This window comes from Carcharhinus amblyrhynchos, chromosome 7, assembly GCF_965287045.1.
Source record: "Carcharhinus amblyrhynchos chromosome 7, sCarAmb.v2.hapA, whole genome shotgun sequence".
Classification (NCBI taxonomy): Eukaryota; Metazoa; Chordata; class Chondrichthyes; order Carcharhiniformes; family Carcharhinidae; genus Carcharhinus; species Carcharhinus amblyrhynchos.
Window position 1 is genome coordinate 30,583,635 of NC_137330.1, and position 19,929 is coordinate 30,603,563.

The following is a 19,929-nucleotide window of genomic DNA, read 5'->3' on the forward strand; positions in this document are numbered from 1 at the left end:
AGTATAAGACATCAAAGCAGCAACTTTAATGCAACTGCTTATTTCTCTTATTATCCCAGCAAACATATCCACAGATTTTGAACGCGTACCTCACAGTAATAGAGGAAAACTGCCTCTGAAAACTCAGGCCCAACAGAGACCAACACAGCAACGTTGTTTACTTCAAGTTTATGTCAGCCAACATCCGCCATTGACATAATAGCATTCAGTGGCTGGGGCTTCTTCTCTTTGTAGTGTATATAAATGATTTGGAAGAGGGAGTAGGTGGTGTGATCAGCAAATTTGCTGATGACACCAAGATGGCTGGATTGGCAGGCAGTGAGGAACAGTGTCTGGTAATACAACGGGATATTGATAGGCTGGTTGATTGGGCAGATACATGGCAAATGGAGTTTAATCCGGATAAATGTGAGGTGATGCATTTTGGCCAGAATAATGTAGGGGGGAGCTACATGGTAAAGGGTAAGCCCGTAAGGAGTATAGAATCGCAGCGAGACCTGGGGGTGCAAGTGCACAAGTCTTTGAAGGTAGCAGTACAAGTGGAGAGTGTGGTGAAGAAAACCTATTGTATGTTAGCCTTTATAGGAAGGGCTATAGAATATAAGAGCTGGAGTCTAATGTTGCAGTTGTACAGAACGTTGGTTAGGCCGCATTTAGAGTACTGCATCCAGTTCTGGTCGCCTTACTACCGGAAGGACGTGGAGACTCTAGAGAGAGTGCAGAGGAGGTTTACCAGGATGTTGCCTGGTATGGAAGGACTGGGGTTTGAGGAAAGATTGAAGAAATTGGGGCTGTTTTCCCTTGAAAGACGCCGACTGAGGGGGGATCTAATAGAGGTATATAAGATTATGAAGGGTATAGATAGAGTAAACAGAGGTAAGTTATTTCCTATGATAGAGACACGTAGGACAAGGGGCCATGGACTTAAAGTGGGGGGGGAGAGGTACAACACAGATATTAGAGGGAGGTTTTTCACACAAAGGGTAGTGGGGGTATGGAATGCTCTGCCAAGTAAGGTGGTGGAGGCAAACACGCTAGAGTCATTTAAGAGTAACTTAGACAGGCACATGACTGGGTTGGAGATGGGTGGATATAGGAGATTGTTTTAAATAAGAGTCATTAGCATTGGGGCGTCCCTGGTAAGGTAAATGGATATGGTACAATAATAATGTTTTTTTTCCCTTTTCATTCACAGGTTTTAAGTTGGTCCGCCTTGTGTCCAACGAGGGGCATACACACGATGGGTCGTACTGGGGCTGCTCTTGGTTGTTCGGGATTGGCCTAGTGCTTCATGTCGTTAGTGTGTGCCTAAACTGGACAAGATACTGGGCAAGACGACAGCTCAGTGACTATTGCTGATTGCTGTGCAGACACATGGATTTGGGCTGTGTCTGTGGGAGTTTGCGCATTCTCCCCTTGCTTGCGTGGGTTTTCTCCGGGTGCTCCGGTTTCCTCCCACACCCCAAAGATGTGCTGTTAGGCTGATTGGCAGGAATAAATTGTCCCTAAATCAGTTTCCCTCAATCTGGATGGCCATAAAACATTAGTCAAGGGTCGTGGGTGGAGAGGTGTTGAGATGGCGGCGCGGGCTCATTGGGCCGAAGGGCCTGTTTCCCAGGCTGATTTTGTTCTTTGTTCTTTGGGGTTGCAGGGGATCTAATATTTAAGCCAGGAAGAAAGAACTAAAGAGTTTGCGTGTGTGATGGCCTTTACTGATCTTGAGAAGCCTCAAAGCACTCACAGCTAATGCAGTAAAAGTGTTGAAAAAGGGAAACTCTGCAGCCAATTTATGCACAGTGAGGGCTCACGTTCAACAATGAGAGAAATGATCAAAGACCAAAACACTGCAGATTTGTATCATTAACTATGTGGATCTAACATGGCAAAGAGCCAGTGATGGTTTTCTGACTATTTACTGTTATTGATAATATTTCAATGAAGTTTCAAAGGCCCTTTCATTACTTGCAACTGTGCAGTATTTGAAAGCTCGCGAGCTATTGACAAGTCCAATATTTGCAATTACCTGTCTAATAATAAAAGCTCCTTCCTGGCATAATGCTCTTATCTTTTCTGATTCAAGAACGATGTGCATGGCTCTACCTAGTTCTACCATTCCTCCAACGATTACTCACAGGAGGGTTTTACTGTATTTTCTGCAGATCCTTACAATGAGAGACTACATTCCAAAAATCCTCGGTTCTCAAGCTTTTGATCAATTCCTTGGAAAATATAACGGATATGATGAAGCGCTGAATCCCACGTTATCTAATGTGTTTGCAACTGCAGCTTTCCGTTTTGGTCATGCCACTATCAGTCCTAAGGTACAAAGATTTGATGAAAATTATAAGGAGCATCCCAAGTACCCGAGCATAAATCTGCATGACACCTTTTTCCAGCCTTGGAGAATCATTAAAGAAGGTGAATATCTTGGTTGTTATGAAGGTTAAACCAATGTCACTTCATGCTTACAACAGTCTACTAACTAAATCAATATTTCTGTTGTGATTGGTAGGTGGTCTCAATCCCTTGCTCAGGGGTCTGCTGGCAAAGCCAGCAAAATTGCAGACATCAGATCAAATGATGATTGATGAGCTGACGGAGAAACTGTTTACTCTGACAAGTGCTGTGGCATTGGATCTGGCATCACTAAATCTGCAACGAGGACGTGACCACGGACTTCCTGGTAACTGAAACCATTGTAGATATGATTGATATTAAAAACTGTTTGAAGATTTCCATTGTAACATTGAGTAAAACGATTTTATGGTTAAACCAAAAAGAGCGATCATTATCTTAAAAGCATCCCCGAAAAGGAAAAGCTTTGACATTTCAGGCTGCATGTTTTGCCTGCCACACACTGGCCACATCATCAGAGCCAGTGAGGTCTTCAAGAGAACTCCTTTAAAGTAACAACTTGTCTTTCAGGACAAATATTGCATGGTGCAGCCATGAAATCTTCTTACTCAACGGTTAACATTTATGTCTATGTTTTAAGTCCATTCAACAACTAATTAATAGCCAATGAGTAACTTAAAATGTAACGGGACTTATTTTTCAACTGGCACTATTGTGATACAAATGTTCTGCAGGCATATACTGAATTATTCAGTGCGCTTTGTTTCATTTCAGCCGTTCATCTGTTTATGTTAAATGGATTCTGGCCTCCAGCAAAAAAAATTCACTCTGGGAGGCAGTGGTTGCGGTGGTAGTGGTGGTGGAGGCGAGTACGTTAATTATTTATACCAAAATATCCCAGATGAAAAATTAGCTTGTATTGGTTTTTGTGTCATTGCCACTATTTGCACTTAAAATTGGGTGGTCACAACACCAAAATAAAGTGTTTGTTTTAAGTGCCAACTTCTGCCAAGCTCCTGTCCATTCTGATTTTCAAATATATCTGGATAGTGCTGATTGGAACTCATATGTGAAAGAGGCAGGGGGCATTTGGCACTGTGGCACTGCTGCCTCACAGCACCAGGGATCCGGGTTCAATTCCAGCCTTGGCTCACTGCCTGTGTGGAGTCTGCACATTCCCCCACCTGCCACCACCACCGACAGCCCACCACCCCCCCAACCACCGCCCCCCCCCCCCCCCCACCCCATGTTTGCATGTGTTTTCTCCGGGTGCTGTGGTTTCCTCCCCAATGATGCACGGATTAGGTGGATCAACCATGCTAGATCACCCCTTAATGTCCCAAGATGTGTAGGTTAGGGGAATTAGCGGGTTAAATACAAGGGGTTATGGGAATAGGGTCTGGATAACATGCTCTGTCGGAGAGTCAGTGCTAACTCAATGGATTGAATGGTCTCGTTCTGCACTGTAGGGATCCTGTATTTTTATGAGATGTTAACCATGGAATCATTAAACAATACAGGAAGTTGTCATTCAACCCATGCTGACTCTTCGAATGAGAGATTCAATTACTCCAATTTTCCTGCCCTTTCCCCATAGTCATGTCATTTGTCCCCTTTAAATATTTATCTAATTGCCTTTATGAAAGTAATTATTGAATCTGCTTCCACATTAACCCTTTCAGGCAGAGCTTTCCAGCTCTTAATAATTTGCTCCATTTAACAATTTCTTCAATCTTGCCTCCAGTCTTTTTGTAAATTAGATTAGATTTGTGTCCCTTGCTTACCAGCCCTCTGCCACTGGAAACAGCTTCTCCTCATTTACTTTATCGATACTCTTCATGACTTCAAACACCTCTATATAACCACCAGGGATTTTAGAGTTGACTCGAAGTTTGGTCAAAGTATTATTGTTTAATAAGTGTTTTTTAAAGTGGAAGAAAGGAAGAGAGTCTAAAATGGAAACTCCAGAGTGTGGGACTAAGTTGGGTGAAGGCATCACTGCAATGATATGCACACTTCCTTCTCTGTTCTAAGCATAGAAATATAGGAGCGGGAGTAATACATTTGGTCCTTCGAGTTTGTTCCACGATTCATTTTGATCATGGCTGACCATCATAATCAGTATCCTGATCCTGCCTTCTCCCCTACATTTCTTGATCTCTTTAGCCCAAAGAGCTATATCTAATCTTTTCTTGAAATCACACAATGTTTTGGCCTCAACTGCATTCTGTGGTGGTGAATTCCACAGATTCACCACTCTCTGGGTGAAAATATTTCTCCTTACTCAGTTCTAAAAGGTTTCTCCCTTATCCTCAAAATATGACCCCTAGCTCTGGACTCCTCCACCACCATCAGGAGTATTCTTTCTGAATCTACCCTATCTAATCCTGTTAGAATTTTATAAGTTTCAATGAGATCCCCTCTCACGGTTCTAAACTCCAATAAATAGAATCTTAACCAACTTAGTCTCTCCTCATATGACAGACCTGCCATCCCAGAAATCAGTGTGGTAAACCTTCATTGCACACCCTCTATAGCAACTCAACCATTGATTGTCTAAAGTCTCCACATAACAGAAGTAGAATATCCCCAATATCATTCCAATAATCTTCCTCTGTATTTTCTTTGAAATCTTCCTAAAGTGAATTGGATTCCTAGAATTGAATGTAGTACACCATTGAGGCACTAACTAGCAGTTATCGGCACTTAGTATATCTTCGTTTATTTTGTAGTCTATTGTTCTATTATTAAAGCTAAGGACACCATATTCTTTTATAAGAACCTTCTTACCTTATCACCTTCAAAGATTTGTGTAATGCACTCCTGTATTTCTGACTTCTGTGTCATCTGCAAACTTTGAGCTTATGCACCTGTACCCAAGCCAAGGTTATTAATGTATCAAAAAAGAGCCAGTAGTTGTAAAACCAAAACCTGTGAGGGGGGGGTGGATGGGGGTACCATTGCACATTCTCCTGCAGTCTGTAAAACAACTGGTTACCACAGCTTTCTGATCTCTACCGCTTTAGTGCCCATGATATGAGTGATTCTTTCAACAGGTGATCTTTAACTTTGTTGAAAGTAGTTTTGAAAGGGGACCTATTTAAATGCCTTGGATGAGATGATGCTTACATACATCATATATATGGCTGCATATTTAGTTGAAATTGAATGGCATTAATTAACTTATGATCAATGCAGAGACATTGGAATTACATCGTGATGTACCATCTCCATCTTTGGGCGGCACGGTATCACAGTGGTTAGCACTGCTGCTTCACAGCTCCAGGGTCCTGTGTTCGATTCTTGACTAGGGTCACTGTCTGTGTGGAGTTTGCACATTCTCCTCATGTCTGTGTGGGTTTCCTCCAGGTCCTCTGGTTTTCTCCCACAGCCCAAAGATATGTGGGCTAGGTTGATTGGCCGTGATATGAAATTGCCCCTTAGTGTCCGGGGTAGTGGAGGTTAGAGGGATTAATGGGTATAATATGCAGGGATATGGGGTTAGGGCCTGGGTGGGATTGTGTTCGGTGCAGACTCGATGGGCCGAAGGGCCTCTTTCTGCACTGTAGGGTTCTATGATTCTATGAAATTCCTCCCTCTGCTATTTAGTGAATGCAATGACTTATTCATAATGTTAATGCACCTGTTAAAATAATGCATCAAGGAATCACAGATAGACACATTAAGCCATTACAAGGTAATATCCTCTGATGCAATTTGAAGACCACAGTTTATTGTTGACTTCCTAAACTGACAGAGAATGCATGACTTTACTTCTAGGATACAATGACTGGAGGGAATTCTGTGAACTGGAAAGATTAGAAACTAAAGCCAATTTAAGGAAAGCAATATCTGATTTAGACTTAGTCGAAAAGATAATGGATCTCTATGGGCATCCAAACAATATTGACATCTGGCTTGGTGGTTTGGCAGAAGATTTTCTCCCTGGAGCCAGAATTGGCCCATTATTTGCCTGTTTAATTGGAAAACAAATGAAAGCTTTAAGAGAAGGTGATAGGTAAGTTTTATATTACATTGTTCCTTCCCAATCCAGTCGCATACACAGGCTGTTAGCTCAAACTATCCTGGTAAATGTCTGGCCTAATATTATTAACCATCTTAATACAGATTAATCAAGCACTATGGAGCAGAACAAATAGCACTAAACAAAAGCAGAGAGCACTGAAAATCACATTGCTTTTCCTAGTAATTATTTGCGTTACTTTCAAAGGATGTAAGTTTAACATTATTTTTGGAACTTTTCTTTGGCACAAATATTGGTGATTGCTCACTTAACTGACAGTGATGGGTTATAGTGCCTGTAATTTCAGGGGAAGAGATTAAAAATTGGACTGCAGTAAAAGTAGCCATTTTTTAAGATTGTTGAGAAAAAGTTCCACAGATTACAAATCATTTTGTCTGACCAGAAATATTAGATCATGCAGTACTCACATCTACATACAGAAAAACAAAGCTGAGTAGCAAAAATGAAAAAGAGGATTGGATCCTTTTTTTGGAGCTGGTCATAAGTTATATGTGAAAGAGGAACGGGGTCTTTTCTGGTTTTGAAGTCAATATATAATCTTGAGATCTTCATGGTAGCACCTTTAATATCAGAAACCATAGAAGAACTCTGTATTAAAGTGCATAATACAGGCATTATTTTAGTTGGGTTGCATTACTATCAAATCTCCAACCTAGTATTAGTGATATGCAGCCTTGCTAATAGATATGTTACATGGTAATAATGTCAGATGTTCGAATCTGTTAAACTAAAACTAAGATAAAACGAATGCAACCTATTATAACTGAAGGGACAATTGACCTTCAGATGTCCCATGTCACTGACTGCAAAGCTGCTTTCAAATGTTCCAGTTTGATCAGTGTTCTCCAAAAATAGTTTTGAGTGACCCCATTTACACGCTGTTGCCATAGTTACCAGCCCAAAGCAAAATATTGCAAGTGCTGTGAAAGTGCTGTGCTAAGAACAATAACCTACATCAGTAAAAATCAGCCCTGAAGGTCAAAGGAATGCTATTTTGTTTCTAGTGGGAGGGGATATGTTAGTAGTTAACAAAGACACCTTTCATTGCAACACATGCAGAGCAAGGAGATGAAATTAAATTGAAAATACAAATTGTAAATTGTGAAGCGTAGAACTAATATGACTTAGTGAAAATAGTAAGTGCTCAATGTGTGCAGCAAGTCAGCCAGTGCCTGAAAGAAAGGAAAGAACCCGCAAGTATAGTGGTCAAAACCTTATGATTCCCCACAAGTCCCTTTCTGACTGGAGGTTCCCTCCCCTGGGGGATCGGAATGCTCCTGCCTTCCCTTTCCAACCTCCCTCTCTCCTCGTCACTACCCCACCCCCCCACCCTCTAACTGATCTGCAGTGAGATTGCGTCCTTGCACACCCCACCAGGGCACTCCCTACTGCCCCACCCTCCCCTCTCAGGGACTTCTGGTACTTTCCAGAGCTCCCAGTACTTGGCCTCAGTCTCTTTTCCGGCCACTACAGCATCGTGACTGGGTAGGCTGGACAGATGTCGAGCAATCTGATCAGCTGACATCTCTCCAAGGACTTGGCTACTGCCAATCAATACTCAACTGAGTGTGAAACGGCAGCAAGTCTGCCTGGAGTCGGCGGGGATGTGTTGCCTGATGCCTCTGTAGATGATGGACACCAAACACTCACAATCTTGATGATTCAGGCCAGCATCTTTTACCTCAGGACATCTCAAAGCACTTCACAGACAATGGAGCAGTTTTTTAAGTATGACTGTAGACATTGTTTGTAAAGCAGCCAATATCCCACCAACACCTTCAGTAACAATAGTTTACCTTTACATTTTGCCTTTCATGCAGGATGTGGAAAACAGGGGATGTAGTGAGAGTTGAAAATAGTAGAGCCACAGCTCATTTAACAGTAAAGGGGAGCTACAAAGAAGACCTCAGTTCAAGATCAAAGCATTACGATAGCAGCGTAAGATTGAAAGAGCGAACGAAGCTAGAAAGCAAAAAAGAAATGGAAAGATTGAAATCATAACTTTTTAACTTAAAAGACACAGGACAGGAAAGACATGGACATGGGATAGTATGGGTGGAATTCTCCCAAAAAGTGTTGAACTTGCAGGAAAACTGAAGTAATTCACACTGTTTTTTTCAGTAGGAGTTCAGGCTGGAATCTCTCACATGCTTTGCAATGCAGAGGCCACCAGCATGAATCTCATTGGATTTCAAGGAGTGGGGCCTATTCCGACCCGGAATGCTGAAATCAGTGGAACTCTGCACATGCGCAGTGGCTCCGAACCGTGAGCCTCCCGTTTGCTGGCCAGCCCAGGACACCTCAACCCCACCATGGTCCAATCACAACCCGCTTGACCATTCCCAGGCTCCTGTCCCAGACCACCCTGATCTCCAGTCCACCACCGCGCCCCCCCCCCCCCACACCATGGCAGACCCCTTCCCCAGGTAACCAGCCCCAGCCCACCCCGATCACTGGCCATCCTTCTGTCCTCACCAATCTCCATGCAGAGGGGCAGCAGGACCCCCACACCTCCACTGATTATACTCCTGTTGGCCCCATCCCCCTGGCACTGCCCCAAGTCCAATGGGCATTGCAGCAGGACACAGGCTAGCACTGCCAGGGTGCTCATGCCCACCACTCAACCACCTCGGGGTCCCGATTTCCCTCCTCCACTCCAGCAGGGTTGGCCCGCTAGTTCCCTGAAAGTGGGGATCTACTGTAAACCCCGCTAGAATGAAATACTCTGGCGAGATGGGAGAGGCTAGCTAATCGAGGTACCGTTTAATGATGGAACCCGGATCTCTGTGGAGCCAGGCTTGCCGGCTCTGTAGGCCCTGTCCTGTCAAACTGAAGGTGTTAATTGCACTCCCAGATTTTTTTGCCGGAGTGGCTGAAGATCTAGTTGAAAACTCAGCTATGCGTTTGGAGAGATACATGCCAATTTTCAGTCAGAACCTAACACTCTGACAAGTCATGCAAAAGTTCCACCCATGGTTTTTTGCCAAACTTATCCAACAATAATGTTGAGAACAATGTCCATAACTCCTCATGCACTCATCACCCGAGCAAAACAGTCAACTTGGTAAATCACAAGAGTTTGTGGATTGTGCTCTAAAGATTTGGATTTTCATGAAACTTCATCACAACTCTGAATTTGTTTTTGGGTGATATGACTACAACTGTCCTGTCTGGGTGATACAAAGCAAACATCTTCTAATATGTATGATCCACAGTTTGCTGATGCCTGTTGTTACTCACTTGACACCTGATTTGCAAGTCATTCTTCATCTTTTCTGTTCTGCGAATTAGAATGAAGAACTATGAAGCACACTAAAGTTTGCCTTTTGAGAGCAAATAAAACATTTAAAATCTGGGGCACTTGTCAGATAATTACTTGTGCCCCTACAAAAACGCTTGTAGTGTACAATTGAGAGGGTCACTCGACACACTTGCCTGCCCACTCTTCCGCAGTTGTGTCAACATTAGAGAGGAAGTACGTAGTGACCACTGGTATGCTGGAGGCTTTCTGCAGGGATTGCAATGCATTATCTCCACCCAAAACCACATTTTATTTTAATTTGCTAATTTTAATGTTTTTCTTGCAGTGCCACTTTAAGGAGTGATTTATCAATTAATTAGTTTATTTTGTTCATTTTGTATACTCATAGTCAAATTGTATTAAAAAACACATAAGGCTGTGGTGCCTGTTTCACTTGTTTCGGGGACTGCTTCTCAAGTTTTGCTTACACTTTAGCCTCATGCTTTTGATCTTTGACTGCCTGGCACGGAGGCGGAGCAGAGTGGAAAACCTCCTTGTTAGTCTGCTCCTGGGCCTGGCCAATGGGACCATAAACAGGTCTAGGCTGTAGGTTAATTTTGACCTAATTGCTTGCTTGTCTTCTCCAGTTACGCTCACACCTGGAGAGGGAGCACAATTTTGCATCAAAGTTAAGTAAACATTTTTAAACTTACTGAATATGATGGCAGTGGCAACTACTATCACCTTGTCAGCCCCATTGTCCCACAAACATCCCACTCCCCCTTCCCCTACCCAACAGCTTCCATTCCCAACCTTCCCAGATCCTGCATAATGGCTGGCGCTGGCCACCAAACTGTTTGATCTTACTGTGAGCCCAAGCAATAAGCTTCATCAAGACAACAAACTCACAACTCTCATAGTCCTGAAGCTCAAAAATCATATTCAGACAATCACTGGGACTGCCTTCTCCAATCGCCTATTCAGCACATGTAATCAAATAAAATCTGGGAAATGTGCTTCAGAAATCAGAGAAATCTATTATTATTTCCTGTGATTCATTCCTTACAATTTTAGAGTGTTGCCAGAGCAAGTATAATCTCATGAAAAATGTAACTACATTTGAAAAGCAATTCATGGGGCTGTTAAGTTCTTTGCAGTACTGTGAGGCATGAAAAGCATCACATAAATGCATTCTTTAGATCGTATATATGTAATATATTTTATTATCGTATACTGTACCCTTACTTTTGCTTAGCCACAAGAAGCATTATAATTACAGATTCATTCCACATTAGTTCTGTCATTAAGAAATACCTTTAAGTTCTCTGAGTATTATACAGTTATTTTTCATGTAGTCCCAGTGTTTTCACTTCCACTATTTTAACTGCAACTGCATTCCACATATTAATCATTCTTTGTGTAACTTCCAGCTCAGGATTATACTTTTATAGCTATTTTACTTCTCCTCAACTGCAGTGTTGTTTAAGAACGCATCCCCAACCAATTTGCTTCTGCTTGCATTTTAACGTATCTGGTTTCTGCTGATCTTACAGCAAGATTCAGTACTGAGGCTTTGTAACAACCGAGTTTCTCAAAACGATGCAGTCCACCATGTGTTTAAGTATCTGGTAACCTTTTCTTCCCCTACTGACAGCTCCCTGCAGAGATCATCACCCTTCTACTATTCTTTTGCCAGTAGTTCAATCTTGTGTGTCAGTGCACGTCAATGGTTAATGATTGTTTTATAAATCATTATAAGCCTCCCTGCGAAACGGCCACAACTGTTAGTGCTGCTCACATAACCAGAAGTGCTACTCAACGTCTGTCATGAGGGTTGCAACATGAAACTAGTAACTTTCTCGTCCGGCAATTATGGAAGTAACAGGTGACTAGATAGTTTGAAAATAATCCCAGGGTTTGGATGATAGGCAGGTGTTTGAGTTTGGTGCTTGTGATTTCTGTTGTCAATTAAAGTTCTGGGAAATAAAAAGGGGCTTGCATTCACTCCTGCACTGTGCCGATAATGTAATGGAACTTGCTCTCTGCTCCATAGGTTTTGGTGGGAAAACCCTGGTGTCTTCACATCAGCTCAGAGGCATGAACTTTCCCGACATTCGCTGTCCCGTGTCATTTGTGACAACACTGCAATCACTGAGGTGCCCTTGGATGCTTTCCGATTAGCGCAATTCCTGCACAATTTCGTACCTTGTGATCAAGTTCCTGGATTGAATCTTCAGGCATGGCGTGAAAATCCACAAGGTACATTGACTCTTATATCTCGCTTAAGACCCCAAGATTGCCTGCCATGCTGTAATATTCACCTGATGAAGGGACTAACCCCGAAAGCTTGTGAGTATATTATCAAATAAATAGGTTGGACTAAAACCTGGTGTTGTCAGACTTTTTACTGTGTTTACGCCAGTCCAACGCCGGCATACCCACATCATAAATGTGGCAAAGACAGAGAAAGTCCAGCTGATCAGTTGGTGGAAAATTGAGTATACAATGGGATCACACATTAACAATGCATTCTATGACTATAAAGACAGAGAAGTTTACAACACTCTTGAGGTTTTATTTTTCAAGCTTCAGGTTAAGCTTCTTAAAATCCCTTTGCAGAGCCTCAAGGTACTTCCATCTTTGTCATAATTCCTCTCATGGCACTGGCTGCCCTCTCTCCATTCACAGAACTTTTTCACTTACTCAATGATGTCGGGCACCAAGATACTAGAGAGATAAGATACCATTCAGGATTCCTGGTCACTAATGCAAAGAGAGATGTAATATTCCTTTGACTAGAATCTGCTGCAGTGACTATTCTTTTGTGTCCCAATTGCCTTTAACTCCATGGGTAGTCCTCTACTCTGTGTTGCTTAGGAAAATTCTCCACTAAGGTACTGTCTGCCTCATAGTTGCTCAATGTTACTGCCAATTTATTTTTGCTCCCGTCATGAGTCTGGAGCAGGAGAGTGAGCCTTTTCTTTCTCCTCCTACTCAAATAGATTTAACGTTGTGGGTGGCAGGGGCACCAAGGTACTTAGATCCACTTTAAATGTGCAGATCAGACTCTAATCATCAAGGCTTTATCTACCATATGTACACTGAAAAAGACAGATGTTTTTTTGTTTGCCTACATTATTTATTGGATACAAATAATCATTCAACCCTTAATGTGCTTGTGATGATCTTACTCCTTAAGACTGCTCTTCCTTTGGGAGGCATCAATGAGTTTTTTTTTAATAACAGCCCTTTCCTGGTTTTAATTCAAGTTTCTTAATTAGTGTCACAAGTAGGCTTATATTAACACTGCAATGAAGTTACTGTGAAAATCTCTTAGTCGCCACACTCCAACACCTGCTCGGGTACGCTGAGGGAGAATTTAACATGGCCAATACATCTAACCAGCATGTCTTTCAGACTGTGGGGGGAAACCGGAGAACCTGGAGGAAACCCACACAGATATTGGGAGAACCTGCAGACTCCACATAGACAGAGATTCAAGCCGTGAATCGAACCCAGGCCCCTGGCGCTGTGAGGCAGCAGTGCTAACCACTGTGCTGCTTTACACAAATAAGAATGTTAAAGATTGAGAGATCACATTATCATCTGTGCAGTACATGTTATTATAATGCTAATGGAAATTGTAATGTTTTAGCATTAATTTGATACACTGATTTTTAACATGAATGCCAGAAAATAGCTAATTAGCAGACTTTTACTAATTTGTAAGCTATACATTTATTTGTGTTATTAAAAATACTAATTTCAAGAAGATATTAAAAAAAGTTCATTGATTTTATAAATAATAAGCAGAAGATAAGAAAATATTACAGCCTCGAAGGTCAAAACTGAACAAATTAAGAGCAAGGCCAGATTAAAAACAGCAAGTGAGGATCATGTTAGAACTATTTGTTAGAAGAATTATGAGACAAATTTTCTTGCTGTATTTGATATCTCCAATCACTATGTTTTTAGTTGGATCATGTGGCCCTCCCCCACCAATAGAAGATGGAACGTATGTGCTATGTGCCAGTTCTGGACTATCCACTGTTTCATATATTTGCCACCATGGATTTCACCTGTTTGGACCAGAGGAGTTAACCTGCAGTTTCAAGGGATGGAGCAGTGATCCACCAGTCTGCAAAGGTAATGATTAAGATGGTTAAGTTTTAAAGGTATTCAGGTATGTGAAACAAACAATTGTTGCATCTTTTTTGTACCTTAACTTTGCTTTAATCTGATTTCACCTTGAGTTATTTTTAATTGGCAGAATTACATATTAATGATAATTGCTCTTTTCAGTCCTATTTTTCTCACTCAAATTTTTTAAAGGATTTCACTTTGAATAAATTACAAAGTGTGTTATTGATACAATGATCCATGCCCAACTAGAGCAAAGTCTGCAATATTGCCTTTCAATAAAGTAAAAATTAGTGGGGGAAATGATTGAATGTTGTTCACTGAAATACAAAATGGACCATCAGTAATTGTGTTTGTTTGATTATTTGATTACTTTTTTACAGTTCATGTTTTTCTCCTTAATATTGTATAATTTTCTTACAATGTCAAAATCAAACAACACTATGCGTTGTAATGGACAAAGATTCTTAACATGAAACCATCTGATCTGGGGTTAATTCATGAGCATTTGCATTCCAAACTGTGATGGAGTCCATGCACTGGAAGCAAAATGTATCTAAAAGCATTTTCAGACTCAAAATACCAAATGGGCACTCGTCCTCAGATTCCTATCATCAGAAAGGCCAGAACCAGATCTTCATGGTCCCAAACAGAGGAGAGACCAAGAAAAAGTAATGGCCATTAAGCAGGTCATATGCCCATTCCCCTTGCTTAGCACTTCTACAGTGATGGGTGAGGGAATAGGTCTTAGAATCCATTCACTCCTATGGAATCCGCAATTGACAGCACTGTGGGCTCATTGAGTGCTCATCCGGGGTAAGTTCTTTAACCTTTCACAGTGACGGCAGAACATCAGCAGCAATTGAGTTTATGCCAGCTGCATAGGGGGCTAGAAGCATGGATTAGAGGTGGGAAGAGTTTAAAAGGTAAGTGAAATGATTTTGACTCCTTCACCGTTCATCATTAAATGCTGAAGCATGAGTTGTATCTGTGCTCAGTAAGATGAGTTATGACAGAGCTATGATTAGAAGTTGTGACTACTTTTTAAAGAATGTGTTTGCCAGCTTGTTACTTCTACCAACAGGCAAGCTGTCAGGTAAAACAATAACATTGTTAATGCAAAAATGGCTTCAGATATGTCAAAGAAGAGTTCACCTAATAAATAAAAAGGTATAGTCCACATGATTAAAAGGATCACCTACTGTGATAACCAAATGTAAATATATAATCTTTTTCTATTGCTTCCTATTTCCTTGAGATATCTGTTGAGAAAACTGTTGAAGTCTGTTTACTCAGGCAGTTTTATGGTCCCTCGACTGCAGTTCAACCACCCAACCATTTTACAAGCGCTTGACTCAGTTGGTATGAAGAATCTATTAGTTTACTTTGGGAGCTTCATGAGCTATTCAATGGCTTCCAAACATTATAATAGGGTTTCTGAGTTCTGTACATAAGGTGGATAAAGAGTGAGGGGGACAAGTAGGTGAGAGCAAGGAGAATGAGAGAATAAAGATGAGGGGTTTTAGTGAGGAGGTTTAAAGTGGTCAGAAGACTAAACTTTTATACAAATAAGCCACTGATTGCCTCAAAAGCACCAGGCAAATGCTTTTTGGGAATGGAAGCAGGGCTTTTAACCTGCCTGCTCTGGACTCAGCCTGCCTCCACAGCACGACAAGGTGCCAGGCCCACCTCTTGGCCTCTTCGGGTCTGGTACCTTCAGAAGTTTCCATTTGTGCACAGTGTCAAGTCAGAGGTGGGATTGCATGCAAAACTTGTTCCAACTCACAGTTCCCACCTCCGACATGAAAACTCCACCCCAGGAATCAACCAATTAAGTTTAACCATTTGGAACTCCACTGGACACAACAAAGATTTTGCACTCTAGAACAGTAAAACTATAATGCTGAAATCTGGTGGATCAGCTGAGAGGCATCGTAGCATCATGGTAATACCACTGACCAGTCCATTAAGGACGGTCACCTCAGCACCTCACTGTACCGCGAGCCCACAGACAATCTCACAATGCTCCACTTCTCCAGTTTCCACCCTAAACATGTTAAAGAAGCCATTCCCTATGGACAAGCCCTCTGTATACACAGGATTTGCTCAGATGAGGAGGATCATGACAGACACCTCCAGACCCTGAAAGATGCCCTCATAAGAACAGGATATGGTGCTCGACTCATAGATCGGCAGTTCCGATGCGCCACAGCGAAAAACCACACCGATCTCCTCAGAAGGCAAACACGGGACACAGTGGACAGAGTACCCTTCGTCGTCCAGTACTTCCCCGGAGCGGAGAAGCTACGACATCTTCTCCGGAGTCTTCAACATATCATTGATGAAGACGAACATCTCGCCAGGGCTATCCCCACACCCCCACTTCTTGCTTTCAGACAACCACACAACCTCAAACAGACCATTGTTCGCAGCAAACTACCCAGCCTTCAGGAGAACAGTGATCACAATACCACACAACCCTGCCACAGCAACCTCTGCAAGACATGCCGGATCATCGACATGGATACCATCATCACACGTGAGAATACCATCCACCAGGTACACGGTAAATACTCTTGCCACTCGGCCAACATTGTCTACCTGATACGTTGCAAGAAAGGATGTCCCGAAGCATGGTACATTGGGGAGACCAGGCAGACGCTACGACAACGGATGAATGAACATCGCTCGACAATCACCAGGCAAGACTGTTCCCTTCCTGTTGGCGAACACTTCAGTGGTCACGGGCATTCAGCCTCTGACCTTCGGGTAAGCATTCTCCAAGGCGGCCTTCACGACACATGACAGCGCAGAGTCGCTGAACAGAGACTGATAACCAAGTTCCGCACACATGAGGACGGTCTCAACAGGGATCTTGGGTTCATGTCGCACTATCTGTAACCCCCGTGACTTGCCTGGGTTTGCAAAACCTCACTTACTGTACTGTCTGGAGACAATACACATCTCTTTAAACTGTGATCAGTGCTCCTTCCACTCACATTATCAGCCACTTCAGGTCTTGAACAGCAGGTTAGGTGTAAGGATTCGCATTCTAATCAGTAATCTCTAAACTGTCTGTGCTTTATATGCTCTGTCTGAGGCCAGAACTCTCCATTCACCTGACGAAGGGACTAACCCGAAAGCTTGTGAGTATATTATCAAATAAATAGGTTGGACTAAAACCTGGTGTTGTCAGACTTTTCACAGTAATCTGTAGATGCAGCTTAATGCTCCAGCAATATGAGTTCAAACCCTGCTGCGAGGAGAAGTAAATTTAAGACACAGATGAATATATTCCTAGATATCAAGGGATATGGTGTAAATGGGGGAAAATGGCACTGAGGTAGAAAATCTTGCTGAATGGCAGAGCAGGCTTGCTCCCATTCCCTATGTTCCCCTAATCAAATTTGTTCCTGTAATGTAGATAGAACATTACCTAACAATGTGAAAGAAATGGCCTATCTAGAGAAACAAGATAAGCCAGCTAATTACCATACTATCATAAACTTTTCTGTAATAGAAGGAGTCATCATAGTTCCACCAAGGATTTGCTCAGCAGTGACCCTCTTAGCGGTGCTTAGTTTTGTTTCTGTCAGAGCTGCTCAACTCCAGTTACCATCACAACTTTGACCTGAGCATGGAATCCAGCGCTTAATGCAAGAGCAATGGGAACAGCTATCCTCAACATCAAAGCAGCGGTCAACAGAGTATAGGAACAAAACCAGAAGTAAATGGAAGTCTAAAGAAAATGTCCTCTACCAGCTGGGCACAAAGCAGCCGTTTGGCAAAAATAAAAGCAAATTACTGCGGATGCTGGAATCTGAAACCAAAAGAGAAAACGTTGGAAAATCTCAGCAGGTCTGGCAGCATCTGTAAGGAGAGAAACATTTTTTTTGTTTCTATATCCAATTCAATCCAATCAAAGTCCAATTCAGAGTCTCATCAAGTGAGACATTCCCGACCTAAGCTGATAAGACAGGGCTCTCACCTCCTGTCTTGGGCTTGATCTACATGATCCAAGCTGATTGGAGCAGGCATTACACCTCCTCCAAGGCTCGATCTCATTTGCATCTTAGCCAAAAGGCCTGCTTTTAAAAATTGCTTCAAAAGAAGCCACAATGTAATCTCATGACTTCAACCAAGTATAGCATGTCGATACTACAGTTGATTTTAGCCAAAAGGCCGAGAGAGAAAAGAGCTGACGTTTTAAGTCCAGATGATCTTTTGTCAAAGCTAAAAGACACAGTAAGTGGGAGATATTTATACTGCATGGAGAGGGAATGAAAGATGAGTCATAGCTGTATAAACCAGTGTAAAAGTTCACAGCGAGAATAAAAGTGTGAATGGCCAGAGGGCAGAGAAGCTGTAAGCTATAACAGACGGAGATGTTGGGGGAGAGGGTGGAATGCCACCTCGTGTCCAACGAGGGGCATACACACGATGGGTCGTACTGGGGCTGCTCTTGGTTGTTCGAGATTGGCCTAGTGCTTCATGTCGTTAGTATGTGCCTAAACTGGACCAGATACTGGGCAAGATGACAGCTCAGTGACTATCGCTGATTGCTGTGCAGACACATGCATTTGGGTCGGTGTCTGTGGGAGTTTGCGCATTCTCCCCGTGCTTGCGTGGGTTTTCTTCGGGCGCTCCGGTTTCCTCCCACACCCCAAAGATGTGCTGTTAGGCTAATTGGCAGGAATAAATTGTCTCTAAATCAGTTTCCCTCAATCTGGATGGCCATAAAACATTGGACAGGGGTCGTGGTGGAGAGGGGGACTGTTGGCGCGGGCTCGTTGGGCCGAAGGGCCTGTTTCCTGGGCTGATTTTGTTCTTTTGAATGGAACAGAGGTAGAATGTAGAAAAGGGTAAGCGGGGTGGGGGGGAGAAAAGATAAGGGAAAGGGGATGAAGTAGGGGGAAGGAAAGAGTGAGGGAGGGAAAGAAAAATCAGGAAAGACCATAAAGAAATAAAAGGTAGAGAACAGTAAAAATATTAAACAAAACAAAATGAAAACAAAGGGGTCTGAGCTAAGGTAGAGCAAATCATCTGAAGTAGTTGAATTCAATGTTGAGACTGGAAGGAGTAAAGTGCCTAGCCGGAAGATGGAATGCTGTTCCTCCAGTTTGTGTTGAGCTTCACCGGAACGTTGCTGCAGGCCAAGGCAGACGTGAGCATGAGAGCAGGATCGTGTGTTAAAATGACAAGCAACCAAAAGGTCAGGATCCTGACTGCGCACAGACTGAAGGTGCTCAGCAAAGCGACCACCCAGTCTACACTTGGTCTCTCGACATAGAGGAGACCACATTGAGAGCAGCAATACACCAAATTGAAAGGAGTGCAAGTGGAACACTGCTTAACCTGGAATGAATGTTTTGGACTTTGGATGGTAAGCATAGAAGAGGTAAAGGACAAGTGTTACACTTTCTGTGATTGCGTGGGAAGGTGCCGTGAATGACGGGAGAGGTGTTGGGTATAGTGGAGGAGTGGACTGTGTTATTCTGGAAGAAATGGTCTCTGCGGAATGCTGGCGGAGGGAGTGATGGGAAGATGTGTTTGGTGGTAGTTCACACTGGAGTTAGCGAGAATGGCTTTGCATGCGGAGGCTGGTGGGGTGGAATGTGAGAGCAAGGGGGACTCACTCTCTGTTCAGGGAGGGAGGGGAAGGGGTGAGAGTCATGGCACGGAAGATAGACCGCATGCTGTTAAGGGCCCTATCAACAACTGTAGATGGCAATCTACAATTGAGGAAAAAGGAGCACATATTAGAAGCACCACTTTGGAAAGTGGCATCATCGGAGCAAATGCTCCAAAGGCGCAGGAGCAGAGAAAAAGGGCTGTTTGGCAATGTCGGATCTCATCACTGAAATGTACTTGACTCAACTGATTCTAGCTGCTCCGTCAATTAACTTCTTTCTGCTGTAAAGTTGGACGTTGATGATTGCACAGAGTTCAGCTCCACTCCTCTAATCATTCAACATCACACAATTGTTACAGTGCAGAAGGAGGTGGTTCAGCCGACTGTGTCTGCACCAGCTCTTTGAAGGAGGAATTCCCATTGTGTCATTCTCCCATCTTCTCTCCATACCCCTGAACATTCTTTCTTTTCAGACAACAGTCTAATTTCTGCTTGAATGCTTTGATTGAAACTGCC

General features: G+C 42.7%; 1 protein-coding gene across 1 annotated transcript in view; it reads left to right on the forward strand.

The window, feature by feature from the left end:
• tpo (thyroid peroxidase) overlaps positions 1–19,929 on the forward strand; it is an 80,723-nt gene that overhangs the window by 59,793 nt on the left and 1,001 nt on the right. The window contains exons 9-13 of the mRNA XM_080193176.1: positions 2,160–2,418; positions 2,513–2,683; positions 6,136–6,373; positions 11,695–11,900; positions 13,617–13,787. Of these exons, the coding sequence (XP_080049302.1) occupies positions 2,160–2,418; positions 2,513–2,683; positions 6,136–6,373; positions 11,695–11,900; positions 13,617–13,787 (1,045 nt within the window). The remainder of the gene's footprint in view (positions 1–2,159; positions 2,419–2,512; positions 2,684–6,135; positions 6,374–11,694; positions 11,901–13,616; positions 13,788–19,929) is intronic.